The following is a 24,041-nucleotide window of genomic DNA, read 5'->3' on the forward strand; positions in this document are numbered from 1 at the left end:
GGGGCCAAGCCAGCGCGACCAGTGTCCAGCCCGGGAAGGGGATCTGAGGGTAGTCTTGCCTCAGAACCGATGTCGGGTAGGTACGTCTGGGAGTGCCTGCGTAAAAAGTTGTGCAAAATGCAGCAGGCAAATACAACGGTGTCCAATTTATATTCCGCCAGATGTATCGATGTCCTGAACAGGCGGAACCGGTTGGTGAGTATCCCAAAGGCATTCTCGACTACCCTCCGAGCCCTGGCCAACCGAAAATTAAACACACTCCTCTCTGAGGTGAGGGTCCTCTGGGGAAAAGGCCGCATGAGGTGAGGACCAAGCCCGAAAGCCTCGTCCGCTAGGAACACAAACGGAAGTCCTTCCACATTATCTTCATCTGGTGGCAATGCCAGACCACCAGCTTGGAGACGATCATAGAAATCAGTCCGTGCGAACACTCCCCCATCAGACATCCGGCCGTTCTTCCCCACGTCCACATATAGAAACTCATACTGTGCCGACACCACCGCCATCAACACAATACTATGATAACCCTTGTAATTATAATAGTACGACCCCGAGCGGGGTGGGGGCACAATGCGGACGTGTTTCCCATCTATTGCTCCACCGCAGTTTGGAAAATCACACCGCTGGGCAAATTGGGAAGCCACAGACTGCCATTCCTGTGGTGTGGAGGGTAGCTGTGGGGACAAACAAAATTAGAGATTTAGTACTTTGTAACAAATACATCCTACAAGCATCCTTGTGACAGTTCACAGTATTAAAATTGCATTAGAAAAATGTGCATGGAGAATTTGGGAAATGAAATATATAGGGCCACTTCATTAAGAGACTCCACAGCCCTCTGATGGGGACAATAAAAGTTTGAAGGGGGGGGGGGGGGGCACAAAAACCAAAAAGTCCTGTTTGAAAAAATGGCAAGGTGGGTTTGTCCCTAGGATAGCATGCTGGACAGGTTAATATTGGGTAAGGGACAAATATGCAGGTAGGCCAAGAATAAAACATGTAAAGCTGATATCAACATGCATAGGGAGAAAAGGTAACGTTAGTTAAACACACAGCATATCTGGGAAAATAAAAAGAAAGTTAGTTGGCCACATTATTAGAGCCAGGAAACTTACCTTAATATACTCCTCATGCATAACTTTGATGATGGCAGCACACGTGTCCGGTATGATGACCCCAAGCGCCTGCGGAGAGATGCCTGTCGAGAACTTGAGGTCCTGCAGGCTCCTCCCAGTCGCCAGGTACCGCAACGTGGCAATAAGCCTCTGCTCGGCCGTGATGGCTTGGCGCATCACAGTGTCCTGCCTCGTGATATAGGGGGACAGAAGATCCAGCAGACGGTTGAATACGGGGTCCGTCATGCGGAGAAAATTCCTAAAGTCATTAGGATTATTCTCCTGGAGTTCCCTAAGCAGAGGCATATGTGAGAACTGGTCACGCTGGCGCAACCAATTCTTGGTCCAGAAACGCCTCCGCCCCCTGTTTCTGGCCAAAGTACTGGACAAATGAACATATCCAGCAGCCATCCCATAAACAGCACCAACTCGCGAAAATTGACGCTGCTGCTCCATCATGGCTTCAAACCGGCCGGCTGGTCAGTCAAGAACACACTGAAACAGAAAGCACTCGCAAATCCAGCACTACCTGCGACAAACGCGTGACAAACAGATACGAGCGCACAGGATGCAACTGCTAAAGCAGAAACAACCTGCTTGCCTATAGCCGAATGACAACTACGTTACCGCAAGCACACGCACTGAACCCGTGAATACACGCTGTCAAAGCCTGGAGACCGAGAAGCGCGAATCAGCTCTAACCAAACCTTCACTAACACGAGCAAACACGTAACTAGCAAAAGAGGAACAGAGGGCGGCGCCATTAACTTTGGTCTTCCCCTTTATAGTGACGTCGTACGTAGTTTACGTGCACGCGTTCCGGTACGACGGGAATTTGGTCCGCTGGTGTGTACACGCCAGCGGAACAAAACACAAATCAGCCTTGTACGCCGGAAACTGTCGGGCAGACAGTTTCCAGCGCACAGATCCGGTCGTGAGTACAAGGCCTCAGAAGTATCTTTTTTTTTTATTCTCATGGATGAAATGTGAGAAATAAAAAAATATATCATACAATCATTTCAGAAACACACACCACATACACTGCATATATCATTTGAGGAAAATGCAGTTTACCATTTGCCAATAAAAAAAAAATATGTCCCCGGACATTTCATTTAAAAAATCTGGACACCTTATTGTAGGGGGTACAGCTATAAAACCTTTAACTAGAATATTGAAAGTGTTTAAAAAACTTTGAAAAAATAGATAGCTACTGTAAGCTGTACAACTACAAAGAAGTATTGACACATTATAGTACACCATACCTCAGCATGACTACCAGGACTCAGAGTCTTTCCACATTTCTCGCATTTTAGGCATGGCCTATGCCAGTCTTTATTAAGAGAAGTAACTCTTTCAGCTGTAACAAAAACAAAAAGCTTTTTAGTAATGAATGAAAATATGGTCAGTGGAAGCAATGTACAGCTAGTCATACACACTCATGCCGCATACACACCATCACTTTATGTGATGAAAAAAAACGAAATTTTCTGTGAAGTAAAAAACGACGTTTTTGAAACTTCAATTTTCAAAGACGAAGTTGCCTACACACCATCGTTTTTCTCACAATGTTCTAGCAAAGCGGGGTTACGTTCCACCACGTTTTTCCATTGAAGATCGCTTCATAAGTAGCTTCTGGGCATGCGTGGATGAAAAAACGTCGTTTTAAACGACATTTTTGCTACACACGGTCAATTTCTGTGAACTAAAAGTTGACGTTTGAAAAATGACACATAAAATTGAAGCATGCTTCAATTTTTTTTGGTCGTTTTTTAGAAGACATAAAATGACGTTTTCCCCCACACACGGTCAATTAAAGTGACGTTTTGAAAAACGTCATTTTTTTTCATCACATAAAACGACCGTGTGTACGCGGCATAAGATTTCTCTTGTTCAGTCCTATGGGGGCTGCATGGGATGCACAGGTGTTCCATGCAGACTAGTGCAGGCAGCCTGTTCCAATCAATGACAGCCAGCCAGCTACATGGACCTGCATGGATCTCCAAACGTATGCCTGAGTGTACATCTGTTCGGGTCTGATAAATGAACAGGATGTATTGTGTTCTGATCTGTGCATTAGATCTAGACAGATCTACACAATGGACGCTGTCATTGATTTGAAAAGGCTGCCTGCACAGGTCTGCACAGCGTGGATAAAAACAGCCCTATAGGCCCCTTTCACATGGGGCGGATCAGTAATGATCCGCCCGGTGAACCTCCCGCTTGCTCAGTGGGGATCACTCCGTTGATCCCCGCTGAGCCGGCGGATGACAGGGCGGACCCCGCACACTGTGCAGGGACCGCCCTGTCTTTTCTCCGCTCTCACCTATGGTGGGATCGGATGAACACAGACCGTCTGTCCGTGTTCACCCGATCCGATCCGCCAGATGGATGGAAAAGTAGGTTTTTCCTCTGTCACCCTTTGGCGGATTGGAGCGGGTCGGATGTCAGCGTGCAGATCCATTTTCAGACATCCGCTTGCTCAACTGGGATCGCTCCGTTGATCCCCGCTGAGTCGGCGGATGACTAGTCTGTCTCGGCGCACTGTGCAGAAACTGACCTTTCAGATCTCCGCTCTGCTCTATGGGGGGATTGGATGAAAACGGACCGTCTGTCCATTTTTATCCGATCCGCCAGACGGATGGAAAATAGGGTTTGCATCCGTCTGAATTTAGCGAAGTGGATCGGGGCGGATCGGATGTCAGTGCACATGTCACAGCTGACATCTGTCGCTCCATAGAAATGTATGGAGCGTCTGTTCAGGCACGCCTGAAAAAACTATCAGGCGGATCTGAACGGTCCGCACGTGTGAAAGTAGCCTAACGTCACTTTTGTTGAGAAAAAAAAACAATCCACTCTTGGTGATCAATGTGTATTGCATGGATTTTAACAAACGGTTGCAGAATCGTACCTGAAGAAAAAGATGTTTCTTGTCTACAGAGTGACTCTGAATGGTAGTGACTTTTTCATTATTAATTAGTTGATGCACCTGCAGTGTTCTAATATGGAAAATGCATGGTCTGCATCCCTTTAGATGTGATTAACCCCTAGAGAGTATCTCACCAATAGTACAGAGGATGCCTCAAATCTGAATTCATTCTTAGTGAAGACTTCTGAAAACCAGTGAGCAAAACACAAGCAAGAAGAAATAACACTTCTGTGGGTGTTCACAAACCCAATGGTGTACGGAACACCTCCAGGTTGCCATATTGCATTGAATTTTAAAGAAATTTACAGTGCTGCAGACAATTTTTAATAACATTTAATTAAAACATGGCTTGTTTAGCAATTGTATATGCTATAATACATTTTAAACTGCTATTTAGTTAGTCTTCAAAGGTGTACATTTTTTCTTACAAAAAGGGAGAGGAAAGGGAAAAAGAAGTGCCAGAAGGCAGAAATGCTGCTGTTAATAAGGATCAGGCTGCTACAGTGCTGTCCCTGCAGAGCAAGGTAGCGGATCATACTAGTTGTTATAACTAATCCCAGTGCTGAGAATTTTGATTTACTTAAATCTGCCAAGAGGGAGCTTCCTCTGCACTTGGCTGAGGTCACAAGAATTGATGTCTTTCAATGCAAATTCTTTGTGTGCAAGGTGATAAGAACAGGCGGCTCTTAGCTATGCTATCATAACATGAAATGCCCCTTACATTGATTCCCCAAGTCAGAGAGACTATCAAACATGACGGATTTCGGCTTAGAGAAAGACCCAGCCAGGTACCTACTGCACCACTTTGACTTCTCTAGTAAACACTATAAAAACTCTACGCTGGTCCACTTATTAAATCCTGCTCGGGCCTGCATATCGTTACTCTAAAAACAGGATATCCATCGCTCTCCATGTGGTTTAATAGAATTGCTGAAATTCACTCAATGGAAAGCATCATAGCAAAGAGCGTAATGGTTCTATTGCACACTCTTTACCAGCTCAAGGGAATATGCATTGATTGTGCACAAAAAAACAGTGGTGATTAACTACTTCAATACTGGGCACTTTCACCCCCTTCCTACCCAGGGCAAATTCCAGTTTTCAGCGCTGTCACAATTTGAATTAAAAAAAACTATTCGTGCTGACAAGGTGCAAATACGGGAGAGCTGATCAGCGGCTCTCCTGACGGGGAGGTCTGCACTGATAATCAGCACATTCATGCCATCAGTAATGTCTGTCAGTACCATCAGTGCCCATCATTGCTGCCTATTAGTGCCCTTCAGTTGCCCTCTATTAGTGCCACCTATGAGTGCCCATCAGTGCTGCATATCAGTGCCCCCCCATCAGTGCTGCATATCAGTGCCACCCATCAGTGCTGCATTTTAGTGCCCATCAGTGAAGGAGAAAACATACTTATTTACAAAATGTTATAACAAAACAAAGTATACACTTTTATTTATTTATTTTATTCAGTCTTTTTTTATTTGTTTAGAAAAAAAAAACAAAAAAACAGTGGTGATCGAAAACTGTACCACCAAAAGAAAGCTCTATTTGTGGGGAAAAGAATTATAAAAAATTTGTTTGGGTACAGTGTTACATGACCACGCAATTGTCATTCAAAATGCGACAGCACTAAAAGATGAAAATTGGCCTGGGCAGGAAGGGGGTGAAAGTGCCCTGTATTGAAGTGGTTATAAAAGTGTTTTCTGATTCTGTTTCTATAGAAACAGCTTCATATCAATCTAGTGATTCTGAAAGGGTTTGTGACCCCCCATGTCAAGTATCTCAATCCCAAGTACTAAAACTTTGTTGCAAAACAAATCTGGAAAAAGTTTTAAACTTGGGCACAAAAAAGGACGACTTCCCTGCTAACTCGCATCCATTTCATCCAGTTACTGATCCAGACCTAGCGACTTCTGAAATATACACAAAGTTTGTCTGAGTCCCAGTGCCTTGAGGCAGTCTCGTTTGTGTCTGAGACTCCTTAGAGCCGGGGCTTGTCTCTCGTAAAGTTTATAACTAGTCTTTCTTGCCAGTGTCTTTTCTGAGTCCGAGTCCGCCTCTGAGTCAGTCTACTTCTTCTGAGTATATCACTTCTGTATTTGAGATGGCCTCTGTAGCGGTACCCCTATGGGGGCTGCTGATAGACTTTATACCCCACTGGCCACCCCGACTCTGCACATCCTCTCTTACCTCTGACACCTTGGGTTCCATTCTGAAATGTTGTGATAGTAATGAGAAACTCACACAGTATTATCACTGAACCACTCAGATATGTTTACTGAGATAAAGAATGAACACAAGAAAAGATATGAGTAAACACAACTTATGTTTGACAGAAAATATCACTTGACACTGATATACAAAGGTGTGTACCTTAAAACCTACAAAAGATCTATGTGAACAGGTACACAAAGAGAAAAATATCCAACACCTTTAACACATGTATTGGATACCTTTCCTCTGAGGCCTCAGCACACAAACCAGCAAACAGTGTAAAGCACACAAGCGTACCAAGAGGGGGGCAGGGGTGCGTTCCGCCCCCGGGTGCCGCACATAAGGGGGTGTCAGTCCAGGGGTGTGCAGTGTAAGAAGAGATTGCAGCTTTGCAAGCATTGGATCGGGTCGGCAGGGGGCCCAGCAGTGCGGGGGAGGGGGGCTGTCTGTCTCCCCAGTCATCCAACCAGGCAGGCTGTCCCTCGACGATCTTCAATGCCTCCCGAGGAAAATGGAGTTGGTGGGCGGAGCTGGGGTGTGGCTGCCTCCTCCACTCCTCCCAAAGACTCGTTCACTGGCTGAGCCTGAATGAGAAAGGAGAGCACACAGGGGCCACGAGTGTCTGCATCTGCAGCAATGCTGTAAGTGAGCAGATTGTCATTCACTGTATGCAGCCGTAACCTGCACCTATAGTACCCTATACAGCCCTGACTTGCACCCATAGTACCCTATACAGCCCTGATCTGCACCTATAGTACCCTATACAGCTCTGACCTGCACCTATAGTACCCTATACAACCCTAAACTGTCCCTATAGTACCCTATACACCACTAACATGCACCTATGTTACCCTATACAGCCCTGGTCTGCACCTATAGTACCCTATACAGCCCTGACCTGCACCTATAGTACCCTATACAGCTCTGACCTGTACCTATAGTACCCTATGCAGCTCTAAACTGTCCCTATAGTACCCTATACAGCCCTAAACTGTCCCTATAGTACCCTATACACCACAAACCTGCACCTATAGTACCCTTTACAGCCATGACCTGCACCTATAGTACCCTATACAGCTCTGGCCTGCACATATAGTACCCTATGCAGCTCTAAACTGTCCCTATAGTACCCTATACAGCCCTAAACTGTCCCTATAGTACCCTATACACCACTAACCTGCACCTATAGTACCCTATACAGCCCTTACCTGCACCTATAGTACCCTATGCAGCTTTAAACTGTTCATATACAGCCATTAACTGTCGCTATAGTACCATATACACCACTAACCTGCACCTATAGTACCATATACAGCCCTGACCTGCACCTATAGTACCCTATGCAGCTCTAAACTGCCCCTATAGTACCCTATACAGCCCTAAACTGTCCATATAGTACCCTATACACCACTAACCTGCACCTATAGTACCCCATACAGCCCTGACCTGCACATATAGTACCATATACAGCCCTAACCTGTCCCTATAGTACCCTATACAGCCCTAACATGCCCTATAATACCCTATACTGTCCTAACCTGCCCCTATAATATCCTATGCTGTCCTGACCTGCCCTTATAATACCATATACTGTCCTAAATCTGCCCCTATAATACCCTATACACCACTAGTCTGCCACAATAATACCCTATAAAGCCATAACCTGCCCCTATAGTACCTTATACAGCCCTAACCTGCCCCTATAGTACCCTATACAGCCATAACCTGTCCATATAGTACCCTATAATGTCCTAATCTGCCCTTATAATACCCTATACTGTCCTGACCTGCCCCTATAATACCCTATACTGTGCTAACCTGCCCCTATAATACCATATACACCACTAGTCTGCCACAATAATACCCTATACTACCCTGACCTGCCCCTATAATACCCTATATACCCCTAGCCTGCCACAATAATACCCTATATACCCTATACTGCGCTGACCTGGCCCTTTAATACCCTATACTACCCTGACCTGCCACCAAAATACCTTATACTGCCCTGACCTGCCCCTATACTGACCTGCCCCTATAATACCCTATACTGCCACCATAATACCTTTTACAGTCCTAGCCTGCCACCATAATACCCTATACAGCCCTAACCTGTCACTACAATACTCTAACCATCTTAAATTGACCTGCAGTCGCAGCAAATCACACGCTGTCGCTCAAAAGAAGCTCCTGCTCCTTTTCAAGCGACACATTTCGTACGCTGCGTATTTGTCAGAGGGGTGCCAGAAATAGGATCCGCCCCGAGTGCCAAATGCCCTAGGTACGCCCCTGGTACAGCATATACATACAGTAAACAGATGTTATTGACCCACATCTGAACAGATTGTCCACCCTTCCTGGAGCTAAACAGGTGATGTCCCATGCAACCCCTTCTGCTGCCTTGCTCTCAGAGATGGGTCTGCAAGATGTCTGGAGAGGGCGTAATAGGGCTGTACAATGCTACTCTTGTTATTCTGCCTCCCATGGAGCAATAATTGATATGGATATAGGTAATTATTCTCTGCTCCCACATGTTATAGATACAGCATATGAACCTCGCCTCCTCTCAGATTACTCTCCATTCTGGGTAAGTGTGACCACTGCAACCTCAAATATCAGACCATTGTGGAGAGTTGATCCGTTTTGGTTAACCCTGTTCTCTGCTTCTGATCCCATATCTGGAGCTCTGAAGGAATTCCTCCTTTTTAATAAACAGTCTGCTAGTAGGGCGGTAGTATGGGACTCACCCAAGGCATTTTTGCAGGGTCTCCACAGAAGGGAGATCTCTGGTATAAAACGTAGGTCTAGAGAATGGGACAATGCGGCCTGACTTGAATTGCAATGCAGGGAAGTGGTGCTGGGGGCTGATCCCACCCCAGCCAATCACAGTAGCTGGACTGAGGCCCAATCCCTATATAACAAAGTAGTACTGTCAGCAGCTGAGAAAGAGGTACTTTCTACAACAAAACTATTTTGAGGAGGGAGAGAATACGGCCATTTGTTGGCTATGGTTGCTAGGACGCAACAAGAAACTACAGTGGAACCTCGGATTGCGAGTAACGTAGTTAATATGCGTTTCGCAATATGAGCACTGTATTTCTATATGAATTAAGTGTCTATATGAATTAAGTGTCACCAATCAGTGCCCACCATTGCCAGCAATCAGTGCCCAACAGTGGCACCAATCAGTGCCCAGCACTGCCCACAAGTGCCACCAATCAGTGCCAATTAGCAATGCCAGTCAGTGCTGGCTATTAGTGATGCCTATCAGTGCTGCCCATCAATGCATAGCACTGCTGTCAATCAATGCCCATCAGTGTCGCCCATCAGTCCCACCCATCAATGCCCATCAGTACCGCCTATCCATGCCACCTATCAGTGCTGCCCATCAGTGACCACCAGTAACGCCCATCGGTGCCGTCTATCAGTGCTCGCCAATGCCACATATCAGTGCCACCTAATCAGTGCCCATAAGTGCCACCTCATCAATGCCCACCAGCTCAGCCTATCAGTACCCATCAGTGCTGCCTCATCAGCGCACATCAGTGAAGGCAACAAATTACTTAGTTATAAAATTTACTGACAGAAACTAAGTAATAAACATAGGGCTAGATTCACGTAGCCCGCCGTAAGTTTGTGCGGGCGTAGCGTATGTTATTTACGCTACGCCGCCGCAACTTAGACGGGCAAGTGCAGTATTCACAAAGCACTTGCTCCGTAAGTTGCGGCGGCGTAGCGTAAATCAGCCGGCGTAAGCGCGCCAAATTCAAATTTGCAAGAGGTGGGTGTGTTTTATGTAAATAAGACATGACCCCATGTAAATGACGTTTCTCACAAACGGCGCATGCGCCGGCCGCGAAAGAATCCCAGTGCGCATGCTCGAAATTCCGCCGCAAATCGTCAATGCTTTAGACGTGAACGTAATTTACGCAAAGCCCTATTCGCGAACGACTTACGCAAACAACGCAAAATTCGATGCTGGCCCGACGTCCATACTTAACATTGGTTGATCCTCATATAGCAGGAGCAACCTTACGCCGGAAAAAGCCTTACGCAAACGACGTAAAAAATTCCGCCGGGCGCACGTACGTTTCTGAATCGGCGTATCCAGCTCATTTGCATATTCTACGCTGAAATCGACGGAAGCGCCACCTAGCGGCCAGCGTAAATATGCAACTAAGACATGATGGCGTAAGAGACTTACGCCAGTCGGATCTTAGGCAAATTTCGGCGTATCTTGCTTTCTGAATACAGAAAGAAGATACGCCGGCGCAGATTTGAATTTACGCGGCGTATTAATAGATACGCTGGCGTAAATTCTCTCTGAATCCAGCCCATATTGTTTTAAAAATTGTGGGGTTTTTTTTGGGGGGGGGGGATTTAAAACCCAGCAGTGATTAAATACCACCAAAAGAAAGCTCTATTTGTGTGAAGTAAAGGATAAAAAAAAAAATTTGGGTACAATGTTACATGACCGCGCAATTGTCATTCAAAGTGCGACAGCGCTAAAAGCTGAAAAATGGCCTGTTAGGCAAGTGGTTAAAGGTATCATGGTGCCCATTATGCACTATTTGTATTCCAAACAAAGCATCAACCTTTGCCATCTTCTTGTCCTCTAAAGCGCAAGTCCTGTTCGTTCTGATCCAACCACACCACGGCATCCTGTGCATTTTCAAAAAATTGTTTCTGACCTCTGGCAGTCACTCGTAACTTGGTCAGGAATTTGTATTCCATAGTACACGTAAAGGACATTTACACTCTGTGGAGAAGATCTACTTTTAAAGAGGTCTACACAGATGCAAAATAACTAAACATTGAGGGTGAGATTGTAGGGAACCAGACTACAAGACTCAATTCTGGAGTTGGAACAGCCTTCTTCAGTTCAGAAATGTTAATTTCAGTGTTGAATATAGTCCTGTGTGTAATCCATCAAGGAAGGCATATATGAAATTAAATTATAGCTTTTGCAAAACAATCACATACTCAGTTTCAAGCACAGTGACTGAAGAGTCACATGATCAGCTAATCTGAATGAACTGTTGCCAGTTAAACTTTATAAAATCACAAAGCATGACACAAATAGATAAAATATATTAAAACATTTTAAACTATGTGTTGCAGATAAGTACTGCAGTTAATTGTCATAAAAGAATGCAGACAGTTTCACCAACTAGGTTTGGTTCGTGAACTTTGACTGAAATTGTGTAACACTCTTGTGAAATAATTTCTTCAACAAAAAAGCATCACCGCAGAGAAAGTGGGGAGATGCAGAATAAAAATAAATGCAAACAAACGACCAAGGATATATTACAGAAGGGGTGGGAATGTAGGAAGGAAAAGTCCATTTTGGAAGGGGAACTAAGATTATAAATTTTTTTTGTTGCCTATGTTTATTTGGATTATTATGATAAAGTATTAATATTACTATGAATATTATTTGGATTATTAAATCTTGCAAAAAAAATACCCATAATATTAAAAAGCAATGGTAAGTCCTAACTAACATTGGGGGTGGACTGGGATCCTGGTGGTGAGTGGTCCTGGGGTCACTCCCGATGTCGCTATGCATGGTTTACAGGGGGGTAGTAGAGGCAGGCAACTCTTGTTTTTTCGTTGTTACAGAGTAAAGCCACAGACACAAATCAAGCCTCTGTGCAGTTCTAAGAAGAAATGCACATCGTGTAAAACAACTATGGGGAAATGAAGGCCTGGTGAAGGAGCAATCCAGGAAGCAGTGTAGTGACCTAGCAGCGTTAGTCAAGGAGCTTTCTAGCACCTTTCAATCATTTAAGACACTGTTCCCAGTTTGCAGATCCCACAACCCCAGGCGAAACGCCTGCCAATGCCTGCAGCAGGTTGCACCAGCCCCACCAGCTGTACACTCTGCTCCACTAGTTGAGGGAAGCCAAGAGAAGCCAGATAGTGTGGCTTCAGACTCCCAAGTGGAGTCAGAAGGGGAGGGCTTGGATAGAAAATCTACTATACCCTCTCGGTAAAAAAAATTCCCTGGAAGAGGTAGAGGATCTCTTGGGAGCTATCCATACCACTCTAGGAATCCAGGAGGAGAAGGAGCAACTATCGCTCCATGATCGATGTATCAGGGTCTGGGGGAACATACAAAGGAGGGTGTTCCCAGCGCATGAGGTTCTGGTGGAATTTGTCAAGGAAAAGTGTCAAGATCTTTCTTTTCGAGGGCTCTAAAATGCAGTTTTCCTTTCTCTGAGGATGAGGCGTCAGTCTGGAATAAGCCCCCTAGGCTAGATGCGGCCTTTTTTCAGGTCGCCAGGAATACAGACCTTGCTTTTGAGGGTACTGTTGGACCCCATGGACAAGAGGTTGGATTTGCTCTTAAAGACCTGTGAGTGTCAGGTCAGGTCAGGTCCTGTTGGGAAAGATAGGCAGAGGGTTCTACTCCCACTTTTGTAATTCTGACTCATTTTGAATCTGGAACCCCTAACTGTCTTGGTGACCTACAGGAGTTTCCAAATGGACTCAGTCTTCTCTGTAAGAGCACTGCTCCCTCCTGACTGCTACATGGCGTCAATAGACCCGAGAGATGCCTACCTGCACATTTCCATCCAAAATTTCTCAGGCTGGCTGTAAAAACCGGAGAAGGGACACTCCATTTTCGGTTTTGGGTTCTTCCCTTTGTCCTATGCATCTTTAACAAGGTCACGGGGGTTAGGGGTTAGGGGTTCCAGATTCAAAATGAGCTACATTCTCTGTTTCAATATTTTTATTAAGTTTGACTGTTTAGTCAAACACAGGTACAAAGAGATATACACTCAGGGGGAACAATCCCCCCTTCTTTGAATAATGACACAGGGCAGGGTAAACTTTACCTCCTCTAGTAACATGACACACAGGTGTATTCAGCTTTCCAGCTGTAGACAGTCTTTAGGAGGGGCTGCTGGAGAAATCCCCCCTCACCCTCTAGCATCTAATTTACACACACATCCCATAATACTTTGCTCCCAAGGCCGACAGAAACAATAGAACAATGGGATACAGGCACTTGAACACATACCAACCCCCACCCCCACCTCAAACTATCTAGCAATGGTCTGAGATGAAAGGTGAAATGTATCCTTATATATTTCTTGAGGGATATTGTTCAGAAATATTACTGTCCCAAGTAAAATAGCCCCTTAATTCTTTCAACACAAACCACACATATAAGACCCAATGATAACAGGGGTAAAATGAAATGCTAAGTCCAGTGTGGTTTTAAGGGGAGTCTGGTTAGCGCAGACCAGACTGGGGTTCTCGGTCACCCTGTGGCCCTACAGTACCCACACAGTACCCCAAACAAATTGTCTTGAATTACTTACCCAGCCAACCTCTGCCTCTCTCATAGAACATACCTGCTGCTGGGGTGAAGTACAGACTGGTCCTTCCCCCTGGAGTCCTTTCAGCCACTGGAGAGAAGACAGGGTGGCTGGGGTCACTCTGTCATACTGTTGGGGATCTGGGCCGACTGCCCCATACAATTTTGCTAGATGAAAATCTCCCAGTGCTTGTAAAGCAAGGCTGACCTTTTCCTGTCCTAATGCCAGACCTTTTTCTGGGGTTGTGTCGGTGGAAACCATCCACTACCACAAAAAAATCCATCTTTTGTTGAGGGCAGAGGCTAGCAGGACTCTGCCTTGTTGCCAGCTCTTGTGCTGGGTTGCTGACAGTGGAGAGAAACTAGGGCTACCACTTTAAGACCGAGTACAAGTACCATAGGTGTGCGCAGCCTATTGCTAATGCAATAATGGGGTGTGCAACCCAAATGTATTAAAACATGGATGGTGTCAGTAGAGCAGTGGACTTGTAGTAGCTTTTTATTTTTATTATTTTAATCTTTTTTTTTTATTCCGGGGGCATTGGTGCAATATCAGCAGGGGGAATCTGCACCTCAAGCAGTGATTAGTTTGTGCCCAGGCACACCCGGCACACCCCCTGCGCACGCCTATGACAAGTACCAATACTTTTTAAGTACTCGCTGATACCGATTACCGATACTTTTTATTTAAGTCATGTGACAGTGGTACTAATATGCAGCACTGATGGGCACTGATAGGTAGCACTGATGTGTCAGCATTTTTTTTTTATTATTTTTAAAATGTTGCTTTTAAATATGTATTACAATTACAAATTCCCTTTGAGAAAGGGAAAGGGACTGAGGATACAGATTCTACAGTCCCTTTCTCAGCAGCCTCGGCTGCACTGGAGATGAATGGAGAGGAGACATGCGTCTCCTCTCCATTCATAAACTGAAGCATCTTAAACAATTTACGATGCTCAGTTATGAATTGACAGAGTCAGTGACTCCATTCGGAAAAGGAAGAAGCTGGTAAATGACATTTATAGCGGCTTCTTACTCCGCAATCCATCCTGACAGATCTGGGAAAGGGGAGGGTGGAAGAGCACAGAGGGGGACCAGAGGAGGACATGGGGGAACCACAGGAGCACAAGGAGGAGAGCACAGGGTAGGACACGGGAGAACTGGAGGAGCAGAGTGAGGAGTGCATGGAGAAAGACACGGGGGAACCGGAGGAGTGCACGGAGAAGGACACGGGAGGAACTGGAGGTGGACATGGAGAGGCACCGGACTGAAGCACACGGAAAACACAGAGAACATGGAGGGGGGCCAGAGGAAGATACAGGGGACAGTCAGGGACGATCGGTGAGGTAGTAGGGGGAGTTACAAGCACAGATTTCCCTGTGTGGCCTTCAATAAAGCATCTAAAAGCCGCAGGGGGGAGAGGAGGAGAAGCGGCTGTCAGATGCTTTACTGAAAGCCACATAGGGAGATTGGTGATTGTAACTCCACCACCACACTGATCGTCACTGACTGTCCAGGTATCGGGTCAAGCATTGGAGGATTTGCATGAGTACAAGTACTCATGCAAATGCTCGGTATCGTCAGTGATACTGATACTAGCATGACGGCAGTCCCATCCACCGATATCAGCTCATGCTGCAGTTGTGAGGTGCCAATTGCATTCTCTTCTTGGAGCTCTGGCAGAGTGGCAGAGTTGATTGTTGTGTGCAGAGACAAGCAGCACTCTGCCTTGCTAGCGCTTTAGCTGAGGACCCCACATGATCCACTCTGGCTAACTGTTGGGGAGGGAGACTGGCTTTCTCCCATCTCAGACTGTGAATCTGCTGCTGGGGAGGGAAGACAGTTTCCTCCGCTCTGGCTGACTGTTGGGGAGGGAGGACAACAACCTCCTCTCCCTTCTCCCTCTGGATCCTGATCTTCTGCTGGGGAGTGACCGCCACCTTCTCACCCTGGGCCTCCAGAACTGCCACGGGTGTGTCTTGGACCCTCTGTCCGGTTGTCAGCACTACAGGTGGAGAAGTTTATTGTAACTCCATAGATGTTGCTGGCAGAAAATCCCATGTCAGGGTTGTGGGAGAAAGGTTGACTGCCTCTTCTCTCAGGAAGGTCAAAGCTGGGGCTGGGCAGAGCTCAGTGATGCTCGGCCTGATGCCAGCTGTTCTTCTGGAGGCTTACCAGGTTGTTCTTCCTCAGAAGAAAAGTAATAAATCATCAGTCTCTGGAACTGGTGTCTGGGGATAGAGGTTCACCATCTCCTGTTCATAGAACAAAGAGGATGTAACTGGTGCTGGGCAGAGGCTAGCAGGCCTCTGCCCTGTTAGAACTTCAGTTTGAATTTCAGTGAATGTTACATCCTTCAATGAAAAGTCAATTAAATCCATACTTTCTGTAATCTGTGGCTGGGGAATGAGGACGGCTTCTTCTTCTCCCGAGCCCTTGAACCGCAAATGGGAAGATAAGCCGGCTGCTCCATCTCCCATAACCTTATCTGGCTGCTGGACGAACGTATTTCTCCATCCAAGCTTGTCCTGTGCAAAAACAGGTTCATCCAGATGAGTTAAAACTCACTGCATCCGCCATAAGAGCTCCGCTTCCATAGGGGGAGGTGAGCAAAGTGCCCCATTGCTGACACTTCAGTCGTGATTTCAGGACTGTCAGCTGGTACTTCTAGATAGTCCTAGGCAAAGGGAGCCCCGCCCTGCTGCTGAGCAGATTCTAGCAGCTGTCTGTATGTGATCTCCAGCTATCATTCCTGAACGGCCAGAAACTATAAATCTTGCTGTTCCCAGAGCACTTCCGAGACATTCAGTCTTCGGTCACTGTAATCCATGATTTCCTCCAAACGCCACTCCAGATCACTTCCGAATCCAGGGTCCGTGATCAGCCTCCTGTACAACAGTCCCAGGTCTCCATAGTCAAAGCCTTCCATGGGGCTGTTGTCCGCTGTCCACAGGCACACTTGGGCTACATACCAGTGGAGGGCTATGTAGCTCTTATCCAACCGCATCTCTGCCCAGATCAGCCTGCTCAACTCAGCTGTTCACTTCTGGTTCGGTTGTTCCCCCAATAACAGAACTCGCACTTCTTACTGCAATCAGTACCTTACATGGATGGAGGGGAGAATTTTTCCCTGTGGTGCTGCTCGCGAGCTAGCGCTTTTTTCCAGAGTTGCCGCTGGACAGAATCATATCATCCCAGCAGGACCTGCATTGACACTGGTCTCCTGTGCTGTATCCACATCTCTCGCAACCTCCTTTCAAATTCCTCTTCCATGGTAGCTGGTATCTGTACCTCTCCTCCTGATTTTGGTGTGGTTGTACGGTGAGTCTGGTTAGTGCAGACCTGACTGGGGTTCTCAGTCACCCTGTGACCCTAATAGACACAGGGTTACTTACACATAGGAGGGGTCGGAGGAATTTCCCGACCTCTCCCAGATAAGCTGGGCTCCTGAAGCCCTCTGCCCAAAGTGACTCCCGTCACACTATTAATGAAATGATAGTGATGATCATATAAAAATACATGTGTTTACGTATACCCATATGTGCAACATACACACATTCTTGAATAAATATAACCACTCATATTGCATTAGAATCTTAAAATATATATATATATATATATATATATATATATTTATTTGAGCAGGAGTCACTGTGGGTGGAAGGCCTGTGGAACCCAGCTTACCTTAGAGAGGTCAGGAAACTCCTTGTTCATCTCCCCAAGAAAGTTTCTTCAAGCGCCTTCCCACTGACAAAGTTGGCTGCATGCCCCGTTTTTGTTTATAACATTTGTTGAAAAGTTTGAATGTACCTGTGCCTTATGTTATTGGAGGTAAAGTTTACCCCACCCTGTGTCTCTATGTCAACAAAGATGGGGATAGTCTACAGGGGTATTTACTTGTATCTGTAAAAGTGATTTGTACATAGGAGGGACCAGGAGGAGCTGGACAAGGAGTTTCCCAACCTCTCTAAGGTAACCTGGGTTTCACAAGCCCTCTGCCCAAAGTAACTCCTGTCACACCTATGTTTTGTTTGAATCCTGTGGGTGAAAGAAGCATAATTTTCATAGGCTGGACGTAAGAATGTGCGTTCTTCAGTAAATTGATAGTACAAAGTCATTTAGGAAGCCGGATTCCTTTTTTGTTATATTTTCAGGAGCTAACAAGGAGGCAAAAGCCTCTAAACATACAACAGCAAGATGGCTTAGGTTAGCCATTAGTCAGGCTTACGTAGTAAGCAGGTTGGAAGTTCCAGAGGGTATCAGGGCTCATTCCACCAGGGTTATGGTAGCATCGCATGTGGAAAGGGCTGATGCTACGTCGGAGTAGATCTGTAGGGCTGCAACATAGTCCAGCTTTACCACATTTTTCAAGCACTACAGGTTGGACCTGTTATTCGCTAAGGATCAGGCCTTTGGGCGAAAGGTCCTTCAAGTGGTAGTCCTTCCCTAAGGGTAAGTGCTCGTTTATCCTCTGAGGTGCCTGTTCTAAAAGACTATTAGGGAAAATCAAAGTTACACTTACTGGTAACATCTTTTCTAGGAGTCTTTCGGGATGTGGTACCCACCCGAAAAATATTTGTCAAAGTTCCTGACACAAAAACCATCAGAAGGGTCAAAAATTATTTTGATGTGTTCTTGTGTCTCCCCCAGCTGGCCTGGGGTACTCTTGGAAAACTGAAGGGCTGATAGGGCAGGGTATGCTTTGAAGCTGGGGCAGTGTTTCCTGTGAAGGGATGAGCCAAGGTCTCTCTGAGGTGGCTGTCCTGAGACTCCTGGAAAAGACATTACCGGTAAGTGTAACTTTGATTTTATGAATGTGTCCGGGATAGTACTTTCACCATTATGAATTTGTTCAACATTTGACAAAATGATCCTTGTTTTACCAGGTGATACTTTATCTGCATGTCACATTACTGTCTCTACAGAAATATACCATATGTGCACCTTGTGTTTGAATAGTGAGTGAGTATCAGAGCACAACATACAAGCTGTTCATTTGCCCAAAAATCCTAGAATCTTATATTTTTTACATTAATCGCAGCAATATTTGAAAAAGTCTCTGTAATAGACAATGGTGATGAGCAAAGTACAGTCACCCAGAGGATCCAATAAAATTTAGATTTTAGAATTTAGTCAGAATGATAAGATGGTTGACTATCTTTTGTACACTTAGTAAACTCCCACATGTTCATGTTTTAAAGATTAATTCCACTTCTGTTGAGAAAAAAACATTCCCCTCTGGGTGATCTTTGTACATTGCAAGGATTATAACAGCCTTTATTGCAGATTCCTACCTTTTATTATTCAGAAGAAATCAATGTGTGTTTGTCTGTGCCTCTGTGCTAAGTAGGTCTAATGGGATTGGTTTATAATTAACTGTCAGGTGTGCAAATGCAGGGCACTAATGAGGAAATCTGCTGGGCCTGCATGCCCTTATGCCCTGTACACACGATCGGACCTTTGTCCGACCAAATTCACATTGAAATTCCGACAGAACACATGTTCTCTATGTAAACTCCGATGGAATTCATTGGAATTTCCGATGGAATTACTCCGATGGGGCATACACACGATCGGAATTTTCGATGGAAAAAGTCTGTCTGACTTTTTCCATCGGAAATTCCGATCATGTGTACGGGGCTTTAGATGTGCTCCCATTGAAAGTATCTCTCCAAAAATTTTGTTGCAGGGGATGCCTGCAATCTGACTTTTATCTTAGGCAAACTTCTGGGAAAATTGGTGAGCCAATCACGCAAGCAGGAAATTATGTTTCTGGGAAGTGGCCAGTACACACTCTGTGTACAGAATAACTCCAGGTAGCCATATTGCATTCTCAAAAAGTCACAGTGGCTGCAGATTGAAAAGGAAAGATAATTTTTAATAACATTCAATTACAATATGTGTGTGTGTGTGCATGCACCGCTGGAGGCATGTGTGCACACCTGGGGGTCTCCGTTGGAGCCGATGCGAGTGCCCGGCAGGCGCAATGCCCGCCGGGCACTTGCAATCGCTTGTGACAGAGCGAGAACCGGGATCTGTGTGTGTAAACACACAGATCCTGGTTCTCTCAGGGGGAGAAGAGACTGATTGTGTGTTCATACTAAGTATGAACACCAATCTCTCTCTCCTCCTAGTCAGTCCCATCCCCCCCACAGTTAGAACTCACCGGGGGAACACAGTTAACCCCTTGATCGCCCCCTAGTGTTCCTTGCCAGTGACATTTATACAATAATCAGTGAATTTTTATAGCACGGATCGCTGTATAATTGTCACTGGTCCCAAAAATGTGTCAAAAGTGTCTGATCTATTTGCCGCAATATCGCAGTCCCGATAAAAATTGCCATTACTAGTAAAAAAAAAATAATAATAATAAAAATCTATCCCCTATTTTGTAGACGCTATAAAACTTTTGTGCAAACCAATCAATATGCACTTATTGTGATGTTTTTTAACGAAAATATGTAGAAGAATAGATATCGGCTTAAACTAAGGAAAAAATTTTATTTTATTTTTTTAAATTGGGATTTTTATTATAGCAAAACGTAAAAGATGTGTTTTTTTTCGAAATTGTTGCGCTTCTTTTGTTTATAGCGCAAAAAATAAAAACCGCAGAGGTGATCATACACCACCAAAATAAAGATCTATTTGTGGGAAAAAAAGGACATCAATTTTGGGTACAGCGTCCCACGACAGCACAATTGTAAGTGCCGTATCGCAAAAAATGGTCTGGTCATTGAGCAGTCAAATCTTCCGGGGCTGAAGTGGTTAAAGCACCTAAACCAATAAAGTCTTTATAGTGTCTTGTCAGATAAAAGGCTGTATGTTTGCTGTGTATTGTATTACCAAAATACACTTCTTTCTGGCACTTAGGACACATGTTGATTCTTATGATGTAGGAAAATTGAAATATTGTGCAGAGCAACTCAGCTACTGTTTTTGTTCAGAGTTGGGAGGGGCAAGGATACTTTGCACACGGCTTAGATATATTTCTGTCACAAATACATTATAAAACTTTAACCCTTAAGCCTGCACATATGTAGCAAAAATACATTGAATATCTGCAGAATCTATTCTGCAAGTTAGTAAATTACATATTTTAGGTTTTATGCTTTTGTATTAAAGTGAACCTATAAGCCTTTTAAGACTTTTAAAAATGTCCTTCACAAAATGTCTGTGCTTGCCTCATTTAGTCTTCTGTGTGACTCCCTGATTTGAATTTGTTACTAGATGTGTAGCTTCCCTGACCATGCAGGCTAATAGTAATGTTCTTTTTTAGTTTGGTATTAAAGATTTTTTTTTTCTTAATTTTTTTGAACACATGTAAAAATCTTCATTTTTGGCAATAGGATTACTAAAACCCCCTGAGTATTATATATTTTTTTTAAGCAGAGGCGCTGTAAAATAAAAAGATGGTAGTTGCCTTTAAAGTCCTATGGAACGCCCTACCTCAATTTGTCCGATTATTTCCTACTCTGTTTGCTTTTAGACAAACCCTCCTCTTCAGAGAAGCTTATTCTGCCAACACCTAACAACTGTACTTTGATTTTGTCAATCACCTCATCCCCCACAGTGGTTACCGTTTGTATAATTTGACCCTCCCTTCTAGATTGTAAGCTATAAACGAGCAGTGCCCTCTGATCCCTCCTGTATTGACTTGTAATGTAACTGTACTGTCTGCCCTCATGTTGTAAAGCGCTGCGCAAACTGTTGGTTCTATATAAATTCTTGTAGAATAATAATAGTTGCCATTTTTATGTCACATGATATTTGCACAACTGTTTAGTAAATGCAGATTTTCAGGAAAAAAATACGATAAAATTAAGTTACCGTATTTATCGGCGTATACCGCGCACTTTTTTGCCCTGAAAATCAGGGCAAAATCATGGGTGTGCGATATACGCCGATACCTGCTTCCTGCGCTGTGTTCGAACCACTGCGCCGACATATACCGAGCGCAATACATTTGGGTATAGTCAGGCAGGCTCGGCTCCTCTCGCGGTCACGTCCTGTACGTCCTTTACGCGAGAGGAGCCGAGCCCGCCCGACTATACCCGAGTGTACTGCGCTCGGTATATGTCGGCGCAGTGGTTCGAACACAGCGCGGGAAGCGGGGATCGAACAGGGAGGACACCGCGAAAGACACCGGACCGGACGAGGCCGCCAATGGACACGATGGACGACGGGCAGGACGCGATGGATGATGGGCAGGACGCGATGGACGACGGGCAAGACACCGACGAGGGGCATCCAAACTAAGTATTTTTTTTTTTGCAGGAATTTTCCTTCAAGTTCGGGGGTGCGCACTATACGCCGGGGCGCGTTATAGCCCGATAAATATGGTAAGTGGAAAACACAAACAATATAATACCCATTTTTGGTCAAATATAAAAGATACGGTTGCGTTGAGTAAATAGATATCAAACATATATGTTTTGTTTTTTATGTTGGCTGAACTGAATGGATTAGTGTCTTTTTTTTCATCCAGAATAACTGTAACTTTGTAACATGCCAAGTCCTCAAATTGTGTGCACCTGCAATATCACAAATAACTACGGTACCCAAAAATCTCCATAGGTGGCACTTTAAAAGCTTTTACAGCTCATAAGTATAGAGCTAACCAGGAGCTCTTGTGCTAGAATGATTGCTCTCACTCTGACATTCATGGCAAGGCATCACACGTGTGCTGCAACAATGGTTTACATACACTTGCACATCATGAGCTGTGTTTAGGTGTGTGTTGGATAAACAGGGGTTATGGCAAATTTTAAAATCATTTTTATTGTTTTTAAAAATGTTTCTTTTATTTATTTTTACTTGATTGCTATCACATGGTTAAAGTATGAATTCAGCTTTAAAATAAGTAAATAAATAAATACACATCTTTTTGCATGTAAAAAAATTGTGCATTTATTTTATTTTTTTACTTGGAGCCTGGAAAGCATTGCACCCACGACAAGCAGATTACGGGTGCCATGCAAAACTTCTGTGGACGTCTCAGTGTATCTGTCTGCTTGTACAGGCAGGCAGATACACATTGACAGGAAAAGGCAATGAACTACCTGAGCGCTCAAAAGGGCCATGGTAGTTCATTAAAGCCACAAAGGCTGGGCAGGCGGAGCCCCGCAGGCGACATTATTTTCAAAGAACGTCAGTGGGAGCCCTGAGACAATGCCTGGCTGTTGTCACTGGTGAAAGGAAGGGAGGGGGGAGGGGGTTGGAGAGAGACTGCAGCTGATGGAACCTGTTACACCCTACATGTTCCATCCATATGATTAGTAGGTTTTTATATTAAATAAGTTAAAAATAAGGCTGGGCTATAATGACAGAAGCATAGAAAAAGAGTTCTATTGCCTACAGCAACCAGTTTCAGCTTTCCCTATCTAACCTATACAGTATAAATTTAATATATTCCTGTTTTTATTTGTAAATCTTCAACCTCTGACATAAAATATGCTGGCAATTTTACCGTATAGATAACACATATGATGTTGTCTTTACTTTCTGAGATTGTTGATGCATTGGCTATAGATAAAGTTTACCGAGGGACATAGTGATTCTTTACGAATGTCTCCCCCAGATAGTACTTTCATTATTTTAGATTTGTGCAGCATTTGACAAAATGATCCTTACTTTACCAGATGATACTTTATCTGCACCGTCACATTACTGTCTCTACAGAAATATACAGTATGTGTACCCTGTGTTTGAATAGTGAGTATCATCAGAGCAGAACATACAAGCAGTTTATGTCATAAAGAGAAATCCATTTGCCCAAAAATACTAGAATCTTATATTTTTGCATTAATCGCAGCATATTAATAAGGCTATGCAACTGACAATAGTGATAATCAAAGTACAGTCACCTAGAGAATCCAATAAAATTTAGATTTTAGAATTTAGTCAAAATGATAAAATATGATTGACTATCTTTTCTACACTTAATAAACTTCCACTTGTTCATGTCTTAAATATTATCTTTATATGCATTACAAGAAAAAGCAGATATTGCTTTAAAGCAACTAAACTAATAAAAGGTTATTGCTACGGTTCATACGACTTTACAGTGTGTTGTCAGATAAAAGGCTGTACATTTGCTGTGTATTGTACTTACCAAAATACACTTCTTTCTGGCACTTAGGACACTTGGGCATGTTGATTCTGGTGATGTAGGAAACTTGAAATAGTGTGCACAGCAACTCAGTTACTGTTTTTGCTCAGAGTTGGGAGGGGCAAGGATAGGAGGGGAAGATACTTTGCACACGGCTTACATATACTTGTGAAAAGTTCTTCTGTCACAAATACATTTTAACGTTAACCCTTAAGCCTGCACATATGTAAAAAAAATTGTAAGTGACATATTTTAGGTTGAAGTCACTTTAAGAAAATAAAACCTGGACACCTAACTGCAAAACTTTAGGAAGCAAGGGGACTTTCAAAGTAAAGTAAAACG

At 44.2% G+C, this 24,041-nt stretch overlaps 1 protein-coding gene across 2 annotated transcripts in view; it reads right to left on the bottom strand.

The window, feature by feature from the left end:
• CRIP1 (cysteine rich protein 1) overlaps positions 1-23,806 on the bottom strand; it is a 40,440-nt gene extending 16,634 nt beyond the window's left edge. The window contains exons 1-2 of one of the 2 annotated variants that reach the window (XM_040333109.1): positions 23,703-23,806; positions 2,381-2,475 (exon numbers count right to left, since the gene is read on the bottom strand). In XM_040333109.1, the coding sequence (XP_040189043.1) occupies positions 2,381-2,475; positions 23,703-23,742 (135 nt within the window). In that variant the 5' untranslated portion in view covers positions 23,743-23,806. Of the gene's footprint in view, positions 1-2,380; positions 2,476-20,434; positions 20,524-23,702 lie in introns of those variants that run through there. The other variant, XM_040333110.1, reaches the window with a different exon arrangement.
• Between the last annotated feature and the right edge of the window lie 235 nt (positions 23,807-24,041).

Source organism: Rana temporaria, chromosome 13, assembly GCF_905171775.1.
Source record: "Rana temporaria chromosome 13, aRanTem1.1, whole genome shotgun sequence".
Lineage (NCBI taxonomy): Eukaryota > Metazoa > Chordata > Amphibia > Anura > Ranidae > Rana > Rana temporaria.